Source organism: Centrocercus urophasianus, unplaced genomic scaffold, assembly GCF_019232065.1.
Source record: "Centrocercus urophasianus isolate 14NV4802_14NV808 unplaced genomic scaffold, USGS_Curo_1.0 seq_14, whole genome shotgun sequence".
Taxonomy (NCBI): domain Eukaryota; kingdom Metazoa; phylum Chordata; class Aves; order Galliformes; family Phasianidae; genus Centrocercus; species Centrocercus urophasianus.
Window position 1 is genome coordinate 2,832,971 of NW_024884586.1, and position 24,725 is coordinate 2,857,695.

At 37.9% G+C, this 24,725-nt stretch overlaps 1 protein-coding gene across 2 annotated transcripts in view; it reads left to right on the top strand.

Moving 5' to 3' along the window:
- Window positions 1-24,725, top strand: part of DENND5A (DENN domain containing 5A) — a 59,192-nt gene that overhangs the window by 20,628 nt on the left and 13,839 nt on the right. Inside the window, exons 5-13 of one of the 2 annotated variants that reach the window (XM_042814785.1) lie at window positions 4,246-4,433; window positions 14,050-14,367; window positions 15,194-15,409; window positions 16,534-16,768; window positions 17,199-17,349; window positions 17,928-18,021; window positions 21,139-21,270; window positions 21,928-22,080; window positions 22,915-23,019. In XM_042814785.1, the coding sequence (XP_042670719.1) occupies window positions 4,246-4,433; window positions 14,050-14,367; window positions 15,194-15,409; window positions 16,534-16,768; window positions 17,199-17,349; window positions 17,928-18,021; window positions 21,139-21,270; window positions 21,928-22,080; window positions 22,915-23,019 (1,592 nt within the window). The remainder of the gene's footprint in view (window positions 1-4,245; window positions 4,434-14,049; window positions 14,368-15,193; window positions 15,410-16,533; window positions 16,769-17,198; window positions 17,350-17,927; window positions 18,022-21,138; window positions 21,271-21,927; window positions 22,081-22,914; window positions 23,020-24,725) is intronic. The other variant, XM_042814784.1, reaches the window with a different exon arrangement.

The window sequence follows — 24,725 nt, forward strand, 5'->3', positions numbered from 1 at the left end:
TTAACTAGCTTTTTTCTTTCTGATTGCAAGAAAGGGTACATTGCATTTAGATACAGGTGTGTTCAGCTCCAAGAGGAATTGAAAATTGCTTGAACTTTTGTAAAGAGTTTGCCATTGTTTTTGTGTGAGCAGCAGTGTGAGGTCTAGGTTGTCTTTGTGAATATAAACGTTAATTTTTTTCATTGTCTTTTGGCTTTTCTAGATTTCATGGTGCTTAAAACTGTGGCAATTGAAACAGAATCCCTTCTTGTTCTTCTGGGTCAGATGAGATTGCTGCATGTGTTGGATGGATTTAGGTTTAGAGCAGTATAAGCGGATTTCCTTGTGAGACTGACTTCTCCCACCTTAATTTTTCCTTGGAGGACTTTGGAGGCAGATTCATTCATTTCTGAAACAAGTTCTGTAGTGCTTTCAGTTGCTGGCAGTCCTTGGAACAGGAGTAACTTCACTTGGCAGTGAGCGTGTTTTGCTTTGAGATTCCTTGGACATGTTTCCGAATTCATGCTTCTGGAAATTCTGCTTTTGTCCTACTACACTGGCACAGCCTGTGCGTTTGGGACCAATATAAGCCAAACGTAGAGAATGAGTTCCTTGATGTGGATGTTGACTTGGGAGAGTTGCCTCTCCCACTTTGGAATGCACTAGAGGAACTCGGGTGCTTGTGAGATGATGAAGAACCTGAAGCTAGTGCTGAGCCGTGGAATTTGGGCAGGAACACCAGAAGACAGTGGTGCTGAAGGGGAGCTTTAGCTGTGCCCTCACTAGATTACACTACAGGAGCTGGTTTGCATTCCTGCAGTTTGTGTTGCTGTTGCATCTGTGAGATGGATTTATTTCTTATCTCTATTATCCAGCACCTAGTGCTTGTCTGAACTCAGTGCATACTATTCAGAAAGCTGTGAAATCTGCTTGGAGGAGTCTTTTTTAAGCAGCTAAAAACAATAAAATGAGAAATATAATGCACCAATGCCACAGACGATCTTGCTCAGCTTTATTTTTCTGGATGTTTGCTGGCTGTTGCCATTATCAAGTGAAAGTTTATTTGATTGCTTTGACTTTGAATTGTTCATCCCTTTTACTTCACTTGCTTTAAAATGATGTTCTCTGTGAAGATTTAAGGTATTGGTTTAATTTCTTTGCACTACTAGTCTCATATTAGTTGACTCCAGAAAGACATTTTCTTATGTCTACAGTAATTTAGGAAACGGGCTGCTGCTTGATGCAGGCATCTTTATTCAGCCTGAAAAAAGGTTCTGTGTTCTGTCAGACATAGAAGTGAACATGAATTAGAAGTCCTTTGATCCACTGCTTCTCCTTAGCACAATTCTCTCTTTCTTTGTTTAAATAAAAAGCCCAATTGAAAAATGCATGCATGCTTTATCTCGAGAGTCTGACATACTGAGTACCTCAGAAGAATTTTTTGGAAAATGTTTCTTTAGAACTGTGCTCAAAGGGAGCTCTAGGTTCTGGCAATGCTTTATTCTGGTGGCTCAACTGCATTGCATGTCACTTGTCTATAATGACTGCATACTGCAACATTTCACCTTCTGCTCCTCTTCAAGTTAAGAAGAGGTTGAATCTTGTTCAATAGCACATCCTTCTCGTTTATTCAGATACTTTCTGAAGATCTCTAAACTCATCTGTGGTAGTGCTCCTCCTTTGTAAGGGCAACTCTGCTTTAAAATAACAGAATGGGAGTGGTAAGGGGAATGGAAAAATTACTTGATAAATATAGCAATATTTCACATTGAAGATTAGAAGGAGAAACTACTTCAGAATGTTTAACTGCTCAACTGTTTTCAGTTGGATGAAGTCAGAGGATTTGTGTAGGTCCTCATAGACATCTCTCTGGTAGGATGTGAGAAAGGATAGTTGAAATTATGGTTCTTAGGACTTCTTCCCTTCTCCTTTCTTCCCAGGTCCAAGATCAATTTCCTTCTTTTTCCTCAATTTCTTCGTCTGTTACAGATCAACAGAAATATCTAGATGCTATAGACACAGGTAGTGGTGTAAATAGCTTCAATAAAGCACTTTAAGAGGTATTTTACATGCAGCGATTGGCTGAAAGAGGAAATCACACCTAATCTGTGTTCTTAAAGCAAGTGCTCATGTTACTAAAAATAATAATAAGAAAAACAATGTGGATTTGCACCAGAAAAAATACTCTGGTTTCAAAAACAAGAGTGAGAGTAACACCGCTGCTGCTGGAGCACTGCTTTTTTTTTTTTTTTTTTTTTTTAAAAAACAAACGAAGCACCACACCCTCTCTGGATAGGTCAAACATAAGAAAACATCCAGGTTATTTTGCTTTATTTGCTTCTTGCCTTTGTCTGTTTGCCAACAGCTCTTGATGTACATAATGCCTAGAGAACGTTGGCTTGATAGAGAGAGAAGTTGTATTTAAATCAGCCAGCAGAATTAGACAGAGTGTTTTTGTGTAGTAGGAAAACACTGTTTCTATTCTGAGACTTGTTCTTTTGGGTAAACAAGCTGAACATGAACCAGCTGGAATCTTTGTGCATTTCTAGCTGCTTTACAGTTTGACACTGGAGAAAATAGGGTACAGAATAGATTATTCTTCCCAAAGCTAATTGTTAATTCATCACTTCTTTGCAGTCAAGGCTGTGATTAAAGCTGTGAACTAATACATAACTGTTCAGGCAGGAATTGGTGTCCAGGCAGAGTAGGGCGGTGCTGGTGATGTTCGTCAAGCTGTTCCCTAACACACTTCAATCCAGGTATTTTATTTATGTATTTATTTTGTAGAAGAACTTGCAACTGTTTTAACCATCCTAGCTCGCTTTGATTTAAGGAGCTCTGCAGAGTACATCTGGTGTGAGGCGGTGACAGTAAGCTTTACACAGGCACCTTTTCCACTGTCGTAGTTTGATCTGAAAATGAAAATCAAAAGCCTGGATTACAGAATGATGATTGGCAATGGCAAAGCCTGCACTGAGTTCTTCAGGGTTTCCTCAGGGACTCTGCAGACTTTACACATTTACTTTCTGTTCTAACACAACTAATCACAAATGCCAGGAACTGTTTTTCTCTGAAGTGTTTGTTTAGAGCAGGTATTCTTTTTCATTTTCACTATGCAGCAGCGTAACAACTTCAGATATCTCAGCATCTGGACCTGTGTGTTCAAGTGTCTTCTGCAATTTTTTATTGTCCTTAATTTTGTGAATGTGTTAGAAGACATTCCCCTCTGTCACAGAGACCTATGATGGATACTTATTTTTTCCTCTCTCCTATTTGCTCTGCCTCCACTTTCTGCCTGGAACTTGATATTATTGCAGTATCATGAGAAAGGCATCCTTTGTTTACAATTTGTACTGTATTTATAGCTTGACTGAAGATAAGAACTGTCGTAGTCTTCTGAACTTATTTTATGGTCTTTCCAGCCATGCTTGACTACAGCCAGGCTGCTTGACTGTATTGTGAATGTTTTAGTAGTTGTTTGTGTTAGAACACATGCTCTGAGTTCATCTGGTGTTGCCTCATTTACAGTGCATAGATATCAAACCGCATTAGAGATGATTCCATGGTATGAAAGAGGAGGAGGTTTTGGCCCAGTATAATGCAGTGTTAACTGCTCTAGACACCAGCTGCTGAACAAAAAAGATCTTTGGTATGCATGGTGCACAGGTGCACTTAGCACTGCTGGGAAATTGTGCAAGGAAATGAGTTATTTATATGTTGAATAGAGACTTTGGCCATATATTGCAAAGGATAAATGAAGCTGATCCCTTTTATTTTTTACAGTTATTTCAGTTCCACTGTTGGATTGGCTACTATACAGCATGCTTTATAGACTTTTAAACACTCTTTTAAAAAATGTTTATCTGAGAGATACCAGATGCGTTGGTTTTCGTCCAAGGCTTCCATAGAAAGCCATAAGCACAGAGAAACTAAAATACTTCCACTGTATTTCTTAACCAATTACAATACAGATTCCAGACTCGGAATGGTGTTCCTGTTTGTAACCCTGGTTTAGGTAGTGTGGAGTGACTTAATGGGTGCAAAGACTTAATTTGCTCATTTCTGCATGACTTGTAGAATTGACCTACTTTGTGGTGCTGTTTCAGCAAAATGTGCTTAGGTGCACAAGTGTAGGCTTCCATTAAAAATGCTGCTCAGCTAACACCAGGTTCTGTGGTTTCTGTTTTAAAGCCAGTTCTCATTTCTTTAATTCAGGTTCATTTACTTAAATATGTTTGTGAAATTTTTTTTCTTGCTCTTTTTCAGATTATCAGAGACTGATGACTGTGGCAGAGACCATTACAGCACTAATGTTTCCATTTCAGTGGCAGCATGTGTATGTTCCTATCCTTCCTGCATCGCTCCTTCACTTTCTAGATGCTCCTGTCCCTTATCTGATGGGCTTGCACTCCAATGGGCTGGATGACAGGTCTAAGCTGGAGCTTCCTCAAGAGGTGAGAGGAACTTGGATCAATTCATTAAATATTGTACGTAATAATGAGAGAAGTGAAGGATGAGCCAAAATATTGGTGTTAACCGTAACAGCCATTTTGAAATTCTAGCTGGTGATGATTTGGCATAGATCTTATTTCATTTTTTTGGAGCTGCTAGAGCAAACCAATGAAATTGATTTAAAAAACAAAACAAAGCAAATAACAACAACAAAAAAAAAAACCCACCTTGTTTTGAAATTACATTTCCTGTTAAAGTGAGACTGGAGTTTTGCATGTGTTTTTGCTGTGAGGTTACAGAAAGAATGTTTTTCTGGTGGAAAAAGAGCTTTGCCCTGTTGTGCTAGAAAATGCAGGAAAGTGCAGTGTGACCTTACTGGCTATGGACAAAAGGCCATGCTGCTTCTGTGATGCACTGGTCTTAGTGCTGTGCTGTGCTGAAGCTGGTTGTTAGCTGTGTAGGATTAAGCTGGGTTTCCCTCTGCTGCACTTTTGAGTTGGATTGTCTTACCTGGATCCAGCTGCTTATGTGTCTGCACCAAAACTACTTTGGTTTTTCCTTTGAATGTAAAATTCAGTCTGCAGCAAAATGTTGACATCTATTTAAGTCAATTGGTTTTAATTGAGATAATGCTCAGGAAGTTCTTCCTTGTAGTGTGGAGATAATGCTCAGGAAGTTCTTCCTTGTAGTGTGTCTGTGTTAACAACAGCCATTGTATAAACGAAGCAAGTGGCTTGTGAAGGTTCTGCTACTCAAACATGAGGCTGGGAATACATTAAAGCCACTTAAAGGTTATTTTTATTTATTATATCCTATTTCACAAATATTAAGGACTTGCCAGGAGAGACCTTAAGAGGATCAAGGGGCTGGGAGTGGGTGTGCACTACCTGAGATAGCCAAGAAAGTTCCTACAGGAGCTGGTAACCGCCTGTGGGAAGCACGACAGGTGCCTGCAAGGCTGTACTATCAGTCATCGGAATGACTTTTCTCATAAAGTATCACTGAATGGTTTATTTGCTTCAGTAAATAGCAAATGATGAATGCTGTAGTGTAATTTTCCTGTCTGTTGTGAAGGAGCTGGACAGCTCCATCAGAGAGCCCTGTGGAAACCTTGTGCTAGGAGAATTGTCAGCAACGGAGATCTGGCCCCTGCTAGAGTCTGCTTACTTGCTGCTGCAGGCATAACTTCACAGGGAATGGGCTGAGTAAGTTATGGAAAACCTGCTTCAAAAATCCTGCTAGTGCCTATAATCTGCCTCTTTATCTGGTTGTCTGTTTGCTTCTGTTGTCATCTGAATTACTGGAAAAGCAGAAGTGTAGAAGACAGGAGATTTTTCAGTGGTGGGTGTTACTTTCTTTTCCCCTTTTTATTTCATTATCAGACAGTGCTGCAACATAGCATGACATAAACTTCTTAAAAAAGCTGTGTGAGATTAAAGGCTAGGTATTTCTGTAAGCTTCCAGTCTGGTCACCATGCCAACATTGCTCTTTTTACTCAAATCCATATGCTGGTGGTTTTCATTTGTTTTTCCTGGCAAATTCAAAAGAAAATTTATTTTCAGATTGTTGTTTTCCTATTAAAATTCAAGTCTTTATAAATATCTTAATTTCTTTTTCTCCTTCACTTTTTGTACTGGCATAGTATCAGAGTAATGTATGTTCTTGCAATGAAAACACTATTGTTTTTGTTTACTGCATTTTTACAAAACTTTGAATATAGCTAGTGTATTGTTATACAGGATAGCTGATCAAGTGGAATGCATGTTAATATACACCATGGTTGTTTTTGTTCTTGTGGAAAGATTCTCATTAGACTGCTGTCCTTTTGCAATGAGAAAATTTTCTCTTTTTGAAATGGGTCTAACACTTCCCAGGTATCTAATCCAATTTAAAATACTAAAAATTAAATGAAAGTAGTATTTAAACAATCACCTGGCACCACAATTTAAATTTAGTTTTACTGGTTGTCTTTTATGAAGGTAGAGAAGTAGATTTTTTTGACAGTATCTCACTGAGACCAGGATTGTCTGGGAGGGGGAGGACCTCAGGGCCTAGGATATCAGCAGGAGTGTGCCTGTGTGATGGAATTTATTGCAGAATGCAAACTGGTCCTTCTGAAGCCTGTCTCTGGGAGCTAGCTCTGACAGTTCTGAGTAAGGCTTTGTTTGAAGAAGTCACTGCTGAGTGAGGTTTCTTGGTAACTGGTGAAGTCTTTAGTGCTGTGGGTTGTGTTGTGGTTTAATCCTGCAGGTGGTTGAGCACCACATGGTTATTTGCTCACTCACTCTTTCCCAGTGAGATGGGGGAGAGAATTGGAAAAGACAAAGTGGAGCTCATGGGTTGAGTTGAAGCTGTATACTAAGATAGACAAGAGTAGAAGGATATTACAAATGATAGTACATATAAATATGAATGAATGTATATATATGAATTTGTGTAAGAAGTGATGCACAAGCAATTTCTCACCACCTCCTGACCGATACCCAGCTAGCTAGCAGTGGTAGAGAGCAAGACAAGTTCCCACCTCCTTCAATACTACTTCTGCATGATGTCATATGGTATGGAATATCCCTTTGATCAGTTTAAGTCAGCTGTCCTAATTCTGTTTCCTGCCAGATCTCAAGGCCCTTTGGTGCAAATGACCTTGGCTCTGTACAACACTGCTTAGCAGAAAACAATAAACATCAGTGTGTTATCAACACAGTTTTTCTCCTAGAACCAAATCAGAGCATCATAGCAAACATTCTGAAAAGAACAATTCCATGCCAGCTGAAATAAAGGCATTGAGAAAGTAGCTGTGGTGTGCAAATGGGTTTGAACATGTACTGGAGACTTCAGAGATACCTAAGTAGTTACCCTGTACAGACATCTTTATTACCTAAGAGGAAAACTAGACTGGGAAGAACAAGAGCTCACTGTCGGTGAGATTTTCATTGTATTTATTTCAAAAAGCAAAACAAAAAAAGATCAGCTGTTTTAATGAAAAGTAAACATGCCATCTAAAATGCAAGTCAGAATCCCAAGAACATTCTGGTTTCACTAAGTGGAACTACTGATATCAATAATTTGATCAGCTAGCTTTAATATACTTAGAACTGCTAATTACAGGTTCATATCAAAGATATTTTGCATTATGGTTAAGCCTTCAGGTAAGATCACTTTCACTTAAAGAGCCAGATGAGCTCTGCACAAAATTCCTGATGGAGGATCTAACATGGAATACGCTTTACAAAATCACAGAATCACAGGGGTTGGAAGGGACCTCAAAAGATTGAATCCAGTGTCCCTGCGAAAGCAAGCACGTCATCATACGACCTTAGAAGAAGGCAGATATGTTCTATTATGTGTACTTAAATACAAATTTATCATCAGAAATAGAAGTGATAGTACTACTTAATATTGCTCATCTCCAAAGCTTGGAGTCCATGTGATACTACATGAAATTTTTGGGGTTATATGAGGAACTTAGTTTCCAAGACCTGCCTCTAGGTTCCTGATATGTAGACACAGTAAGTATCAGAATCTTCATCACTTACTAGAAAGGATGTATAAAGAGCCATTCTGTGTTCTAATTTACTTTGAGTCCTGGGGAAAAAGTGCTTTGGGCTTTGTCTTGAAACTGCACAAACAGCATCACTGTTGCTAATCCACTTGATGGGTAGGACTGCTGCTATAAAAGCAGGATCTAATTTAGACAAAGAATAGGGAATCAGGCTTTGATAGAAAATCTGGTTAATGCCTCTCAGTTGAAGAGCATCGTGAGAGAATGTAATATTGCTATCTGACATAGCAAGGATGTTATTTGTATTATGTTTTAAGCTAAAATATTTTTACAATGGTTGAAAATATGGTCTATGCTAACTGTCAGGTTTGGATAAGTTTTCCACACATATGCCAGAAAGCTTGATTTGGTTTGCTTGCAGTGGCAGTCTTCCATGCTGTGGTCACAACTGATGCTTTAAGGAATGCTTTACCTTGGCAGTGTGGAAACTGTATCTTAGAAGTTGATGCTTTGTCAGATGATGAATAAATTCTTCAGCAAAATAATTATATTTGTACAAAATGCAAGTTTGTATTACTGGTTGGTGAATTCACTGAAGTTCATCAATGACTTGAAGACCCTTACTTCCTATGGCCTTGTAAGATTGTTAAGAGATTAGAGACTGGTGTATGTCAGTGAAACATGACACTTAAAAGCTAAGCTTGTTCTCATTTATGTTGTTGCTTTTGCTGAAAGCTTTTTCTCTGTGCTTGAGCATCCTTGTGGTTTCTCTGGTGGCTGCATCAGAGGCCTATAAAGAACTCAGAAAAGAAGTTCAGGGCCATGGGAGAAGCAGTGCTAGACCAAGGTGTTGCAGAAATCAAAGAGGAAGGCAAGAACACAGCTATTTCAGATGTTGCTAGCAAAATGTGGTTCGTGTATCAGTAAAATTGATCAGAAGGGAGGTTAAACTAGCAGTCTTGCAGATTATAAACTAGATACTACAGTAAGACTATTTTTAATGTGCCTTTGAATTTCCTTTTAAAGAAATTTTTGCAAAGATACAGCAACGTACTTTTAACATGCAAGTTAATTTGTGCTGTTTCATGCTGTTGAATGTGCATCTTTTCCCTAATGCGTGTGGATGATGGAAAGTGAGATTATTTTGAGTCTAAATAAGCAATGCTAAATCTTCCAGCACTCATTAAATCAAACGAGTAGTATCTAGTTTAAAAAGCTCTTTTTTAATGAAGCGCTCCGAAGGATGTTGGGCAATATTGCTTTCTTTTAGACAATGTGGAAGACTTTAAAAAGCTAACATCCATTTTTCTGTTAATGTAAGACAGTATGTATTCTCAGTATTCTTATTTCAACAATTGTAAAGTGAAATTGAATGCTAAATCTAGATAATTTGTGCTTTTAAATTATTACTTGTTTATTCTAGAAGAAAAGCCTCTTTTTCCTCTCAATGTCTGATTGTGATAATTATTTTGACAGATAATCACCACTTTGTATGCGTTTTGATGCTGTCTGCTGCTGTGGTTGATCCTTGATAATACTGCTTAAAATCTGTTTATTGACAGATTTCAGTTTGCACTGTAGTCTGTACTGCTGTGTTAAGGAGCTACTTGAGTTAAATTCATGCTTCTGAAACATGCAACTGTTAAGTTGTTGTACATCACAAATTCTCATTTGGTATGAAGATCAGTAGCACTGAGAAGGAATGGACAAGGTCACCATTTGCTTACAGGAATTCTTTAGAATGTAGGACTACTGTAAACTAATTTCTACAGTCTCTGTGTGTATGTGTTAACATACATGTTTCATGTGTTTTAAGTGAAGTGGGTGGTTATTTACAAGGATGAGACCTAACACAGAGGGGCAGTGTGTGCTGTAGAAATGCTGTTGCTAAATGGCTTTTGATCCCTCAGTGCTACATTCAAACAGAAAACCTAACTCTGAGTCATGTTTCAACTTGACTATTTAGGAGGCAATCCAAAAAGCTGTATGCAACTTGTAGTCTGAGCACCTATGCTGGGCAGAGTTTGAGTGGGGGTGATTGTGCAGTCCGAACTGACTGTTCTGTATTGTACTCAGCTTATGTCACCAGTATTAGTATTTAGAATATATTTTCTCTCTGGGATGCCAGTGGGACGCAGGGAGCCTACTCACAGTTTAGTGAGTTTAGTGAGTAAGCAGTTCCTCTTCAGATGTCTTCTTGAGAGAGCCTAAATAATTTCCTGCTATGTTTTTTGAAGAGCTGAAAGGAAGGATATGGGCTCAATGCAGGCATTGCTAGATGCGTATGGGGTTTTGGACCTTATTGTACTTGAGGTGAGACTAAAGAATTGCAGTTGTCCTCTGGCTTTGGAGTTGTTGCATGTGGTCTAGGTCCCACTGAGCCAGCTGAAAGCTCTGCTGTTTACCTTGTGGCACCAGGCTTTGGCATTGGATATGTGAACATTCTTGTGTCTGCATTCCTAAGATTTGTAAGATTTTTCAACTGGACACCCTGTTATTTGTGATAATCAAAGTTTCTGGAAAAGACAAGCCTTTGAATTAGGACATGGCACCCTTTTTCCTTATTGTAGAGTCTCAGGAGAATTCCTTCCTTATGTGAGCTTGCTTTCATGTAACAACGTACTGTCGAACAGGCATGTAGCAACTGAAGGTTCTCTTTAGGTCATAAATTAATACCTTAGCAGTAAATTAAAGCAGTAAATTAAAATAAAAATTAAATATGTTTTAAATTAAAACATATTTAACTGATGCTTTTTTTCCCTTGCATTTCAAAATAAATTGAATTTGGAAGCCCCTCTGTCCTCCCCGATATTGCTGTCGAGTAACAACATGGTAGGACTAACTGTTTTGAAGCCTGTTACTGGCTGTTTATTTACTTTGGATTTCACTTTTAGAGAAATAATGATTTGGTGTCTCTTGAACTACTGGTGAAGTGAGGTATCTTTGCTGTTTCTATTCTTTGGGGGTCACGGTCTTTTCAGAAGTACACATGCAGGGATGATCTCAGTCTCCTTAAGCTAAGAGAGGCTAAAGCCTTCTACTGAATCTACTTTGTTCATGTTGCTCAAGGTAATTCTTTTATCTTATGAGTTATGGACCATGCTCTGAATAAATGTGGTGTCCCAAAAATATTCTTTATTTCTCTGTAGAGTATTGCTGTACAACATTTCCATGTTTGTAAATGCTTCTATATAGGGCCAGTACTGGAAAATGTAATAGTTGTATCATCAGTTAATGGCTTAGAATGTTTAAACTATGTGTATTGCTCTTAAGGAGAAACTCCTCAAGAAAGGATGTTTAACTGTTGGAATAACTTGCCATATGAACCCAAATGCTTTTAAGTAATTTTACCAGGTATTTAATTCATCTTTTTCTTCATTGGAGGGAGTTTGTTTTCAGTCTGTAGACTGCAGACTCTTTGTTAGTAAGGTTAGTATTTTGTCATTCTTTGGCCAACCTCTTTTTAGATAGAACCAAGGCTAACTAAGAGTGATGTTCTGTGCTAAGGTAAAGCAAACAAACTAAAAAGTAAGGTTGAATGGCAGTAATTAAACAAAGATTAAAAAGAAAGTAATGCAGTTAAACTCTTAGAGTTTCTTAATGAGTTTGTTCTGCTGTTCCTCAGACAGCTTCTTTTCTTGACAGTCAAGCAGGTACTGTGCCTAGTTTTAATGCTTTATTTCTCTAGTATCTTGAAGTGCTCGCAGTGTTCCTGATAAGTATTTGCTGACTTAGTTTAGTGATAACTAAAATTCATGTGTACAATGGGGGATCTTGAAGTTCTTAAAAATGAGAGTTCTTGTGTATGTACTGTCCTTTTGTGCTAAATGTTTCTTTGGGTGAGGAGCAGGTGCAGTCTGCATGCATCCCTAGCTTAGCACTGGAGATGCTTTGCCAGGTGTGCATACCAGCACCTGCTATGCTTGAACAGTGTTGATGCTGAGAGAAATCTAAACTGTGTCCTCTGCCCTATTTGAAAAAATAGAAGCTGTTTTCCAGGGTACACCAGACAAATTTCAGCATCAGAGTCTTTGTTCTATTTATTTACTTTGCATTCTTTTGCAACACCTAATTGCATGTACAATTTAACTTACAATAAAGGATCTGTACAAGAACTTCACTGTTATTTATGCATTCCTTTGATAGTAAATCAACCCCAGTATTCAAGTACTAGAACATCAGGAAATTGAGATATAGAAGGCTTCTACGTATCTTTGTAATTATGAGCAAGATCATAGCAGAGCATAAATTGGACTCTGTCATGCAAATCCAGTATAACATGTTCTCCTGATTTCTGCTGGAACAGAGTTGAATTTTCCTTCATAGTGTCTGCTATGGTGCTGTGTTTTGGCTTTAGGAGAAAAGCAATGCTGATAACATGGTGATGTTTTAGTTGTTGCTGAGTGGTGCTGAGCCAAGAATGTTTCAGTTTCTGAGTGTCTTATACTGTCCTGCCAGCAAAGGGACTGGGGGGAACAAGCAGCTGGGAGGGGACAGTACCAGGACAGCAGACCTAAACAGGCCAAAGGGATATTCCATGCCACGTGTGAAAAAAGCCTTGAAGAATGGTGGGGAATTGTCTGGGTTGGCAGCCAATGCTCAGAGACTGTCTGGGAATCCATTGGCAGGTGGGGTGCAGTTTTTTGCATCACTTGTGTGTGTATGTATTATTATCGTTATTATCGTTTTTTTTTTCCTTCTCCTTTTCTTAGTTTTTATCTCAAGCTGCAAAATCTACTTTTTTTAAATTATTCTCTCTACTATTGCACTGGGGTGAATGAGCAAACAACTGTGTGGTTCTTAGTGCCTGCCAGGTTAAACCATGGCATATATCCCTTGTATTTCTCCTTTAAGAATTTAGCTTTGTTTTTTAATTTTGATATTGGAGTTCAGTAAATCAAACATAGCAGGTGTGCTGTGTTTTGAGAATTGACATCCTGAATCTGAAATACCAAGAGATCCAAGTCTATCACAAACATTAGATGTATGTCTTCATGGCAGTTTACTTAGACATAAGGATCTCAGCAGGTGCAGATTATCATAGTTGACTTGTGATCAATCTCACAGCAAAATCCTTAAGAACTGCTTTGTCCTTAGTAACACTTTGCAGTGCGTGTGCATTGCTCTGATAGCTGGGATTGTCTGCAGTTCATTTAGTGGGAGGTTAATCTCTTCAAATTCTTTCTTTTCTATTAAATTCTGAGAGTGCATTCATCCTTCTGGGCATACTAAGCCTGACTCAGGTACAGGACCTTGCATGCGACCTTGTTGAACCATGTGGGCCCACTTGTCAGGGTCTCTGAATGGCATCCTTTCCCTCCAGTGTGCTGAATGTAATGTAGTGTCATGTCATGAAGTAGGTTTGGCAGTGCAGAAAACAAAAGGGAAAAAAAACCATCACAAATATAGGGTGAGGGAAATCTTTGATAAATGCATACCTTTTTATTTTTTATATAATGTTTTGGAAGCTGTGCTGGTGAGTTATTGTTCTTTTTCCCCCCCCCATCTTTGGTAAATGACAGAGATTGGAACCGGAGAACAGATCCTATTAGCTCAAATTTTATTTTTATTTTTTCTCTTGAAATAAAAAATCTGAACTTCAAGGAATCAAAGTAGTTCTCAAGTTGTTTACAGGAAAAAAAAAAAAAAAAAAAAAAGAAGATAATTTTATTGCAGCTTCTGCAGTGTCATACACCTTTCAGAATGAAATTCACCAAGTTGTAGAAGAGTGGGCTTATAATATGAGCAACAGGCAGGCACTCGTATACGTGTGCATGTGCTAGTTAAAATCTAGCTAGATGTGTCTTTGTGAACAAAATCGCACGCTTGTATCTAATAGAAGCTACATTCTGTTTTGTACCTAAGAAATAACTTCAAAACTGAGTTGTATTTCTTGACTTTTTAGAAGATACAGGATTGTAAGCCTCATGGTACTTTCCTCAAAGCCAGCCAGCCAGCTCAATTATGACTGGGCCAGGCTGTTTTACAGAGTATTTACAGAATAACCAAGCATGCAAATGTATTTGATTTTTCTAGCTAGCACCAAAACCAAAGACAAATACAACATGACCCTTGTGCATATTCTAATGTTATTCTATTCTGAATTAAATCCTAGGCTAACCTTTGCTTTGTGGATGTAGACAACCATTTCATCGAGCTGCCAGAAGACTTGCCCCAGTTCCCAAATAAGCTTGAGTTCGTACAGGAAATTTCGGAGATACTAACAGCTTTTGGAATTCCTCCTGAGGGAAATCTTCATTATAGTGAAAGTGCTTCAAAGATGAAGAGCCTCAGAACATGTGACCTGGTTTCTGATAAAAGAAATGGGAACGTAGCAGGATCACCTTTGAATTCCTATGAGCTGCTAAAGGAAAATGAGACCATTGCAAGACTCCAAGCACTGGTTAAAAGAACAGGTGTGAGCCTAGAAAAGGTAAGCTATGAAACTACTGGTACCCTCTGAGGACTTGCAGCAACAAAGGTCTGAAATGATGGTAAAAAGACTGGGTTTGTCTTCACTAGTAAGAGCATAATTTAACATGCTCACAAACCTTATGAATGTGATGGATGAGGATTCAACTCTACAGCACCTATGGAAACTTTTGGTAGCTTCTGAAGTGTTAGTTTTTTGTTTTGCTTGTTTGTTTTGACCAAGATAAAGCACTTAAAAATATACCTTGCCTTGTTTCTTTTTAGTTTTAAGATTTATTATAAATTTACGTTACTTTTTTATGATTTACATGGCTAAAACTGACATTGAAGTTGAAATTCAACCTTGTTTTCTGCAGTTATCTTTCTCGTTATATGTGATATTACTTGAGCAATATCTGCTTGCCATAGTTCATGAATAGTGAATTCTTGTGGCTTTTTTTGATACCTAATTTCCATCAAAACTAATATGAACCGAATATCCAAATCTTACATTGCTCTTTTTATAAACCTTAGCCTATGCAATGTCTAAAAAAATGTATTTTATTTCTCTAGAGATTATTCTGGGCTGTGTAGTGAGAAATAGTGCATTATGCTGTTAAGGATTTAGGTTGCAGGAAATGGACTAATAGACACACAGCTTATTTTGATTGTGCTTATCTATTCATTTCAAAGATTTACGAATGAACCTGCAACAGAATTTAGCTTGGGCTTAAGTCACATACATACTTCTATCTGTCAAATATTCTTGTAACCCCAGAATACCTGATAAAGCACCAGTAGATAAACATGCTTTGTGTGTGTGTGTGTGTATTCCCTTACTTCCTTAGCTGGAGGTGCGAGAGGAGACCAGCAGCAAAAAGGATCTTAAAATTCAATGCGATGAAGAGGAATTCAAGATTTACCAGCTGAATATTCAAATCCGTGAAATTTTTGCCAACCGCTTCACACAGATGTTTGCGGATTATGAAGTATTTGTCATTCAACCCAGTCAGGACAAGGAATCTTGGTTTACCAACAGGGAACAGATGCAAAACTTCGATAAAGTAAGTTGTAATAACAAGACAGATTTCTACTTAGAAGCTGTAGCAATATCTGAGTTTAAGGTTTTTTTTCACTGGGTAATAGAATCATAGAATCACAAGGATGGAAATGGCCTACAAGATCATCTAGTCCAACCATCTCCTCATCACCATTGCCACCACTAGCACTAAGCCACATCACGCAGCACGTCATCCAGATGCCTCTTGAACAGGGATGGCGACTCCACCACCTCTCTGGGCAGCCATTCCAGTGCCTGACCACTCTGAGAGAAAAAGTTCTTCCTTATGTCTAAAAGTCTTCCTTATGTCTTCCTTATGTCTATTTCTTCCACAAGTTCCAGTGTTCCTCAAAAAAGGCACAACCTATGTATTATTCAGAAAAAGTAGTTGCATGCACACGCTTGAAGATGCTCTTTTAAGGATGCTGTCGAAAAAATAAGTTGCTTCAAAAGTCTCACTTTATGACTAACGTCTGCGTTATTAGTGGAAATGATGTTGTTTTTTTTGGTTTTATTTTTAACCAGAAGTATTGCTGAATATGTTCACAAATAAAGTCATGATACCACACAACACTGACATAAGTATGTGCCAACTGTATCCTAGCTCTTTACTTGTGGAACATGAGATCTAGCTCTTCAAATTTTATTATTATGTTCTTTGTTGGAGATCAGATGTTTGTCAGCAGGATAGGCAGTGTGGGTGGAGGTTATGTCGAATCACTACTTGCTAAAAGGCTAATCAGGTTTCCTTCAGGTCATGTGGAAAAATTCTCATCAGCTTTGAGCCCATTCAGAAGTGTGTAATATTCACACCTGTAGCACTGTTGATGCAGGCTGCTGGGATTCAGTTGTAATTTTTAGGAATTTTTTTAGGGAATTTAAGGGAATACTAAAATCACAGCTTAAAAATTACTGTGTTGTGTTGTAGGTGATAGTTACGAAGGTGAAGATCTCATCTTCTCTGATTGTTTTGAGGATTAAACTGGAGTATGGAATAAAACTAGGCTTTAAATGGGTTCAAAGCACCTTAATGCACGATTCTATTCATTAATGCATGATTAGAAAGATTAGGTTTTGTTGGCTGTATCTCTGAGGACTCCCAAACATTCTTATTTCTTGTTCTGTTAGGCATCTTTCTTGTCAGACCAGCCTGAGCCTTACTTGCCCTTCCTCTCAAGATTCCTGGAGACACAAATGTTTGCATCTTTTATTGATAATAAGATTATGTGCCATGATGAAGATGATAAAGATCCTATTTTGAGAGTATTTGATTCAAGAGTGGATAAAATTAGGCTGCTGAATGTTAGAACGCCGACTCTGCGCACATCTATGTATCAGAAATGCACAACCATTGATGAGGCTGGTAAGAGTAATAAGCCCCTTTCTTGAAGCTTTGGAAAACGCAGCTAGTCAGTGCTGTTTGTTGTAGATATTAAGTTAAAGTTAAGCAACAATTCATTTTAAAAAAAATGAGCTATGAAGCTTAAGTAGTGACCTAAATGTTATATAGGAAGCTGAGATTAAGTTCACCAAAGGGTAATTGAGATCAACTATTTTTCTGCATGCTTTGTGTAGAAAAAATGGTTTGACCTTAAGAAGATAAACATTGTTCTCCTTTTGGTGATGATTCTGTGATGCTTTATGTGTTCATGTATTACTTTACCTGTTAGGGTTCATGACAAACTTTTGTCTCCTTAAATTTGAGATCTGCTTTTAATTGAAGAGATGTGATCATAGAGTATCTGTTTAAGATAGATGTTTAATAAAAAATCCTAATTTTCTTACTATTTCAGAGAAATCAATTGAGTTAAGACTAGCAAAAATAGATCACACTGCAGTCCATCCACACTTGCTGGACATGAAAATTGGACAAGGGAAATATGAACTTGGATTTTTTCCCAAACTTCAGTCTGATGTTCTGTCCACTGGACCAGCAAGCAACAAGTAAGTTTGGACAATAGGTTCTGGATCTTTGAGAGATCATAGAAATAGTACTGAAGCAGAGATACTGAAAAGGAAATTCAGTGTTTTCTTTTTTCAAAATGAGAACAGTTCAGAAGGGTAATATTTGTGTTGGATATGGCAGATTTTTTTTTTGTTCTAAATCTAGACTTCTAGAAGGAAATTTACCTTAGAAAACCCCATTATAATTGGTATAGTTCTGAGTGACATTTAACTGCTGTTGGTATAAAAGCAAATTTTATTGGAACTCTGTGAAGAGCTAGCAAATGTGTTAGGATATCTTCATACAGAAACTTCATTTAAAGAGGAAGAAGGTGTAAGCTTTCACTGGATATCATAAAGAAATGGAAAAGTACAGCACAAATGTATGTAGTATGATTTTCTGGGTTACTCTGGTTGCTCAAGGTTGGTTGCTTCTACTGCGATTTTGTGTGCATTTGCAGCCGTGCTTTATCTTCCACAATTGTACTCAACATACAATGAGACAAACCTTGTATTTTCCCGTTCCCCTTCCCCTTTACCAGCTCTTGACATTTGCTGACAAAGTCCTCTATCTGTAGGTGGACGAAGAGAAATGCTCCTGCACAGTGGAGGAGGAAGGATAGACAGAAGCAACACACAGAGCACTTGCGTCTTGACAACGATCAGAGAGAGGTAAAAGCTGTAGAGACCTGATTTTATTTTTATTTCTAGTTTTTTGGGTTTTTTTCTTAATTGCTTGAATAATAGTCTGTAACATTCATGGAAAGTCTATACGGTTACTTAGAGTTTATCTCTGCTTTTCCATATTTGTACAAATGAAGTACTCCATCCTTAGCAAACCAAAATGACTTAGTTTCTGAATTCTAAAATTTTGGCCATTTTTACTCCCATCTCACAGCAAATTTTTTCATCTCCAGCACAGGTTAGCTCCTTGATAATGCTGTCATGCTCACTGAAGTTTTTTAAAAAGGGTGTGAGAATTAATGAAAAGACTTCTAGTCATCTATTTCCTGTTTATACGTAACTGTGTGTTTGATAGAGGAAAAATAAGCACCTCTGGAGTGTAGTTTATTTCATCCAAAAATCAGAAGTATTGTCTCATGGAATTGTGTGTTTCTTTATGTGAACCATGAAGGATGTCTTCAGGTGACAAACTGACATGCAACCTTATGCTAAGGTGAAGGAATGTGGACCCCAGCAGTACCATTGGGTTTGTGTCTGCTGATTTTTTTTTACATCACACGGTCTATAGGTATTAGTTCTTTTGTTTGATTTTACAGTGGGTCTTGTATTCAGAGTGTTTTGCCATTATATGTACTTCTCCCTACTCTGATTTGTTAAGGAAGGAAAGCATTCACTATGAAAGGAAGAGACTGGAGGGGGGCTAGTGCTGCACCATTGCAGCGTTTCTCTGAAGACATCTTACCAGCTCTACTTGGACGTAGTGCACTTACAGAACAGCAGCCAGCACTGTATAGAGATAGCAAGTGGGTTTTGGAGCTGAATGGCTGTATTGGCAGCGTAGAACGCTGATGCTGACATAGCCACTTTTGAAAAAAAGACTTCTCTCATCACTGCTCCTACAGCAGACATTGCTCTTCTATGTGGTGAAGGCATTTTGAAAGATGTGGGTGATTTGGACTCGTAGAGTACGGTTTCTGATTCATATGATACAATCTGTAAGCTGTTACACTGGATGTTGGTGTAAGGGTGATTGTAAGAATAACCTATTTTAAAAATGTCAGAATTGATTTAGTAACCCCAAATACTTACTTTTTCTTGAAAGTATGTAGCTTATTGAAGATAACATGCTCTTGCATTGTTCAGTGCCTTCAGAAAAGCGTCACTTGGAATTTTAATGTAATCTTGCATCTGTTAGGTTAATGTTGAGATGAAATAATTTCTTTGTTCACTTTCATGTTTTATGGTAGTGGTGAGTTTAATTGCTCATCTAGTGTTACTTATTTCCAGTGTTTTCTCAATGGTTTGTGAAAGCTTTAATCAAGTGACCATGCACTGGAAGAATGCCTGTGTGATGAAAAAAGCTGCAAGTAATTGCTGGTTTTGCTCAGATAACTCAAAAGTATTTTTAATATAGAATTTGCAGAAGTGAGCAATAATTGATTTGTAACCTCATTATTGCTTTTGAAATTTTAATGTTTAGCACATGTGAACTTAGGAGATTTTAATTCGGTAATTGCAAAGATAAAAGGGCTTTATGCTGTACTTGTTAATTACGTTACACTGCTTGAATGTTCACCCCTTTCCCAGGTGAATCAGAGACTTTCATATTAAGCCCAAAGAATGGGGAGGGGACTCTTCTGAGATAAATGCTGAGGATCAGGGTTAAGCAGGAGGCAGCGGTTGCAGAATGCAATGTTGCAAGTCTTAGACAAATTGAAGTTTTGAGACAGTCAATGAATATCCATTTCAGTGAAGTTTAGTGGCTTCTAAGTTGCAAATATTTGTACACAATAGAGAGCATAGTTTACACCAATCTAACGATTGAACATCAAGTCTTCTTCTTTCCTTTCAGCTTTGTTACTTATTATGTTTATTGCCTTGAGAATTCTGCACTGTATTATGTCTTCATTCTTTTCTCCTTTTCTGTTTTGCATGCTTGCTTTTGTTACTTCCTACGTGCTTACCAATGTACTTTACATGGTTTCTTTGGCTTTTTGCTACCAACTTGTCCTGCCAGCACCTGGACTTTTCCATGCCAGAGCTTCAGTTGCAGTTATGTTTAGACTGGGACCAGCATGATTGGCCCTTCATGCCCTCTATAAAATCTGTGTCAGAACATTATCTGGTATGTCAAGTACACAATATGAATGTAAGCATAGTTCTGGATAAAGATGCATAGTTTTTATCAGCTCTTCAGTGCAAGGCTGGAAAGGGAGTGATTGCCCTTCTTTGCTAAGGTTGCATCGTGTTTGGTAAATGAATTTGACTGTTAGCTGACTTTTCAGTTGATTGTTTTTTCAGTGTAAGCTGGATAAAGTTCTTGCTAATCTGAAATATGTACTAATCTTGAGTATTCTGTCAGTGCCTGTATAGGATCTTATCTTTTATTCACAGCTAGCTATGCTCCATCCAATCTGTCATCAGCAGTTTTTCAAAACGTTTATCAAATTGTCCTCTCTGAGGTAAAAACAATGGTAACACCTTGATGTAGAAACAGGAGCAGTGTTGCTCTTTCAGATACAATCCAGAAGATGATTTTGCTCTAAACACAGATGATTCACAGCTGAAATGCTAGTAGCATTTTTCAGCTGCTTCCTCTAAGTCTGAGATGGTGGGCAAGAAACAAGAGACCTGCAGAAATGAGTACAGGTTTCAGGTGTCGTCAAAGTCCAGGCAGAGTTTTCTTGCAGTTCACCTCTAGACCACAGTCTGCCATTTGCATTGTCTTGGTCTGGGTAATTATTACGAGCTTGTGTTTTATAGAAGAAAAAAAAAAATTGTAACTGTTCTCAGTATAGCAGAGATTCACTGAATTTCTATGCATCTAAATATCCTTGGCAGTTTGTATTGTGTTTTTGTTGTTCTGTAATGTGTGTTCTAATACTAGTTAATGTAAGTGGAGATTTGATCTCCAGTGAAATTACACGTTAAGAGTCCCTGCCCAATGTTATGCTGAATGTAAAGAAGGGACTCTTGTGGAAGAGACTATGATCTGTTCCTCCTCATTGTACTGAGGTGGGTTGTAAAGATGGATTTACTTTCTCTTGGTGCAGTAGTCTCACTTGCACTTTAATGTGTTTTTATCAATTTTATGTCCCAATACAGAAGTATATCCAAGAAGCCAGGAACTTGGGCAGCACTATTCGGCAGCCAAAGCTGTCAAACCTCTCTCCATCAGTAATTGCACAAACTAACTGGAAGTTTGTAGAAGGCTTGCTGAAGGAATGCCGAAATAAGGTAACTCAGAGAGTTCTTCTGTTCTCATATTTGCCTTTTGAGGACCATCTTGTGGGCAGTACATTTGAACTGCCTGCTTTTCTGCCGTGTGTCTCAGCTTTATCTATTTACCCAATTTTTTTGTGTAGTGGTGAGAAATTCATGAAGAAAGAACATACTTAAAAATTCAGCTAGGAGAGGAAATTGATCAAATAGACAGACTTACAGTGGAGAATGTGCAGTGATAGATTGAATATTCTGATGAGTCTTTATCATTCTGCTGCCTATGTCTATTTTAGCATATTTGATTTATCACATATGAGACTATATTATTAATCAAGAAAGAATATACCAAAAGTGGAATTTGTCATGAAAACATAGAGCTGTATTACGGGGTCTCACTGCTTGGCAGTTAGAATGCCAGATTTTGGCCCGCTGTTCTGGTTATTCAGATTACTCACTCTTGTGAGAAAGTTGGCTCAACAGCAATCAAAACTGGTGCTGCCGTGGCTTGGAAAAAGGATAAAAGAAATGAAGTCCAGCACAAGTTACTACATATGCTCAGTTATCCTACCAAATCACTGTTATTGTGTGTCCCCTTGTTTGTTTAAGAAATGTGAGTGATCTTAGAAGATCCTTCGAAAAGAACTAACTCTCTTTTGCTCTGTCATTTTCAAGACCAAGAGGATGCTAGTTGAAAAAATGGGACGAGAAGCTGTGGAGCTAGGTCATGGTGAAGTGAATATCACAGGTGTAGAAGAGAATACCCTGATAGCTAGTCTGTGTGACCTCTTAGAAAGGATATGGAGCCATGGTCTGCAAGTCAAACAGGTGAGAACCAAATATTCTTGCATGTTCCATGGCATACTTTCATAAATTCAGACTTTTCTGTTTTCAGAAGATACCTAGTGTGTGTATATAGACGTATTAAATACTTGACACCTCTAGCATTTTTCAGTATCAGTCAACAGTCTGTTATGTATCAGTCTGTCTCAACCTTCTGCTCTGGGAAAGGTGCAAACACACATGTAGGTGTGTTCCATAGGTGACTTTTTAAAAGACTTTCTTTCCATTTTACCTGTTTGTTTTGTTTTGTGATGGTGGTGGTGGTTGTTTCTAATAGAACGGTAAATAAAAATACATCTGTGTTCTTAATACTTCTGTTATTGAAGTGGCTTAGGATTTAATGCAATGTATGCTAAATGCGTTGTTGGTAGGATGTGGTATGGGAACTTTATTTTGTGAAGAGTCATTTGGTTTTTAAAAGTAAAAGCTATGCTATTTTGTTGATGAACAGTCTACAGATAGTTAAAACCACTAATTAGAAGGGTTGCTTTTCATGTGAAACAAGTAGCTGGTTGTCACTTAGTGGGATTAGGTGGAGTTCTACTGGCCTTTATCCTCTCCTCATTTGTACAAATGCATAACAAGGAAAGTAATGATTTGTAACATTTCTCTTTCCTTTTTCTTTTCCTCTTTTTTAAAAACAAAAAAAGTATTTGCAGAATAAGTACATAATCCAGACAACTGTAATTCAGTATTTCTTTCCCTAGCACTCAGACACCAGTGTTTAAATCTGCTCTCCTTCAGACTTTTATAGCATTAGTTTCTCTATGTGAAGATTTATCATGTGACTCTCTCCCTTCCCTCTTGTATATTACTTAGGATAGAAGCTGTACTGCTTTCGTCTTAGAAGACAGAGCATCAGTATACTCTGCTTCAACTCAGATTTGGGCCTTTCAGACCACCAGACGGCCAACCCTACATAAGGTTATTGCTTTGGATTGATTGCAGATGTTGGCAAACAGTGCTGAATGGTGGAATAAATAGTGATGGAATATAATAGAGGCCTGATGGAGGAAGTGCTGTGTGTCTAATACTATGATCCACAGTAAAAAAATACACGCTACTCATTCTCTGTGTAGTCTGGCCTTTATTAAATATTCAAAGCTGGCTGTTTCATACATTGATTTTTACTTTATTTTTCAATAATGAGCCAAGGAAGACTCTTCTTTCTCAATTGATGATAGTAATGAGGATGGTTTTTCCTTCTACCAGTCCTTGCTTTTACCTCTTCCCTCCCGATGATCCCTTGCAGTCCAACGCTTTTTACCTACTGATTTTTTTCCACATGCAAAGTGAATCTGCAACTTCCTTTGCCCAAAGCAGTGTGGGGGGAGTTGTAGAAGACCTTGATTATTCCCTTGCCTGTTTTCTGTCCCACTGCTTTCCTTAGGCTGTCTTCCTTTCCCCTTTAGAAATAGTTGACATCATCATTGCTATTTGAAGTTAAAGGAGAGTAACATGATGGTAAAGGAAGTGAGCAGATATATACTGCATGAGTTCTTACATTCATCATGATTGTTGACATCTATTTGCTGCAGGATCCTTTGTTTGCTGCTTTATGTGATCTGTTGCAGTTCTCTTTGCCATGGCAGCAAGATGCTGAATACTAGACTGTGCATGTGTATGTTTATTCAAATAAACATCATTTTCAATGTAACCATTCCCTGGTGATATTTTCATAGTCTCTTTTTATATTTTTTATAAGACTCACAGTTTTTGGCTTCCCGTGTTGGATCTGTCAGGTATTGAGGCACTGGGCTTCTCTGAACTCTTTTGATAACTTCACCACTAAATGCATATTTTTAATATATTTCTCTCAACACAGATGCAAAAGGGCAATTTCTGCTTTATCTTCTGGAGACATGCTGCTTCATTTTGGGGTAGATGTAATGTCTTGAAATAAGCCCTTAGTAGTACTGTAGAGAGCTGTGGGATTGAACTGGTTAAAGATTAAAGATTTAAATTTGTTGTTATTTTTTAACTTTAAGAGTTGAATTATAATTACAGCATTTCAGGAAGGTACTCGCATGATTTTTAGATGACATTGATAGTACTGAATGGGCAACTCTTGCTTTACTGTCATGGTTTCTTTCTGCACAAGATTGTAACTAAAAGCCTGGCTTTATAATGACTGTTTTTCTGAAATGCAGAATTGCTAAACATTTCCACCTAACATAGTAATTTAGGAAGATAATAGCTAATAGTAAGGAATTTCCTTTGTGTATTAGTGCAATTCATGTGCTGGAGGGGACCCTGCTCAATTAATGTTGCTTTCTGTAGCTTTGATACCTTCGATTTATCATGCAAAATATTTTAGGATAAGTCCAAGAATCTTAAAATTTGTCCATGAAAAATTTCCTGACTTCTATTTTAAGCCCCCAGAGGTTGAAGGAAGCAACATAATGTGCGGGATGCAACTTTTAGCATTATTTGTCAGATTTGTCTTGACCTAAATACTGCATCCCTGACTTTAAAGTTGTTTTTATAAAGTACAGAACTGCAGCCTGTCTTACTGACCAGCTCTTGTTGTCTGTCTTGTGGTTGTTTGTTTTTTCTGTGTGTGTGTGTGTGTGTGTGTGTGTGTGTGTGAGTTGTTGGATTTTTGTTGTTGTTTGTTGCTGTGTTTGTAA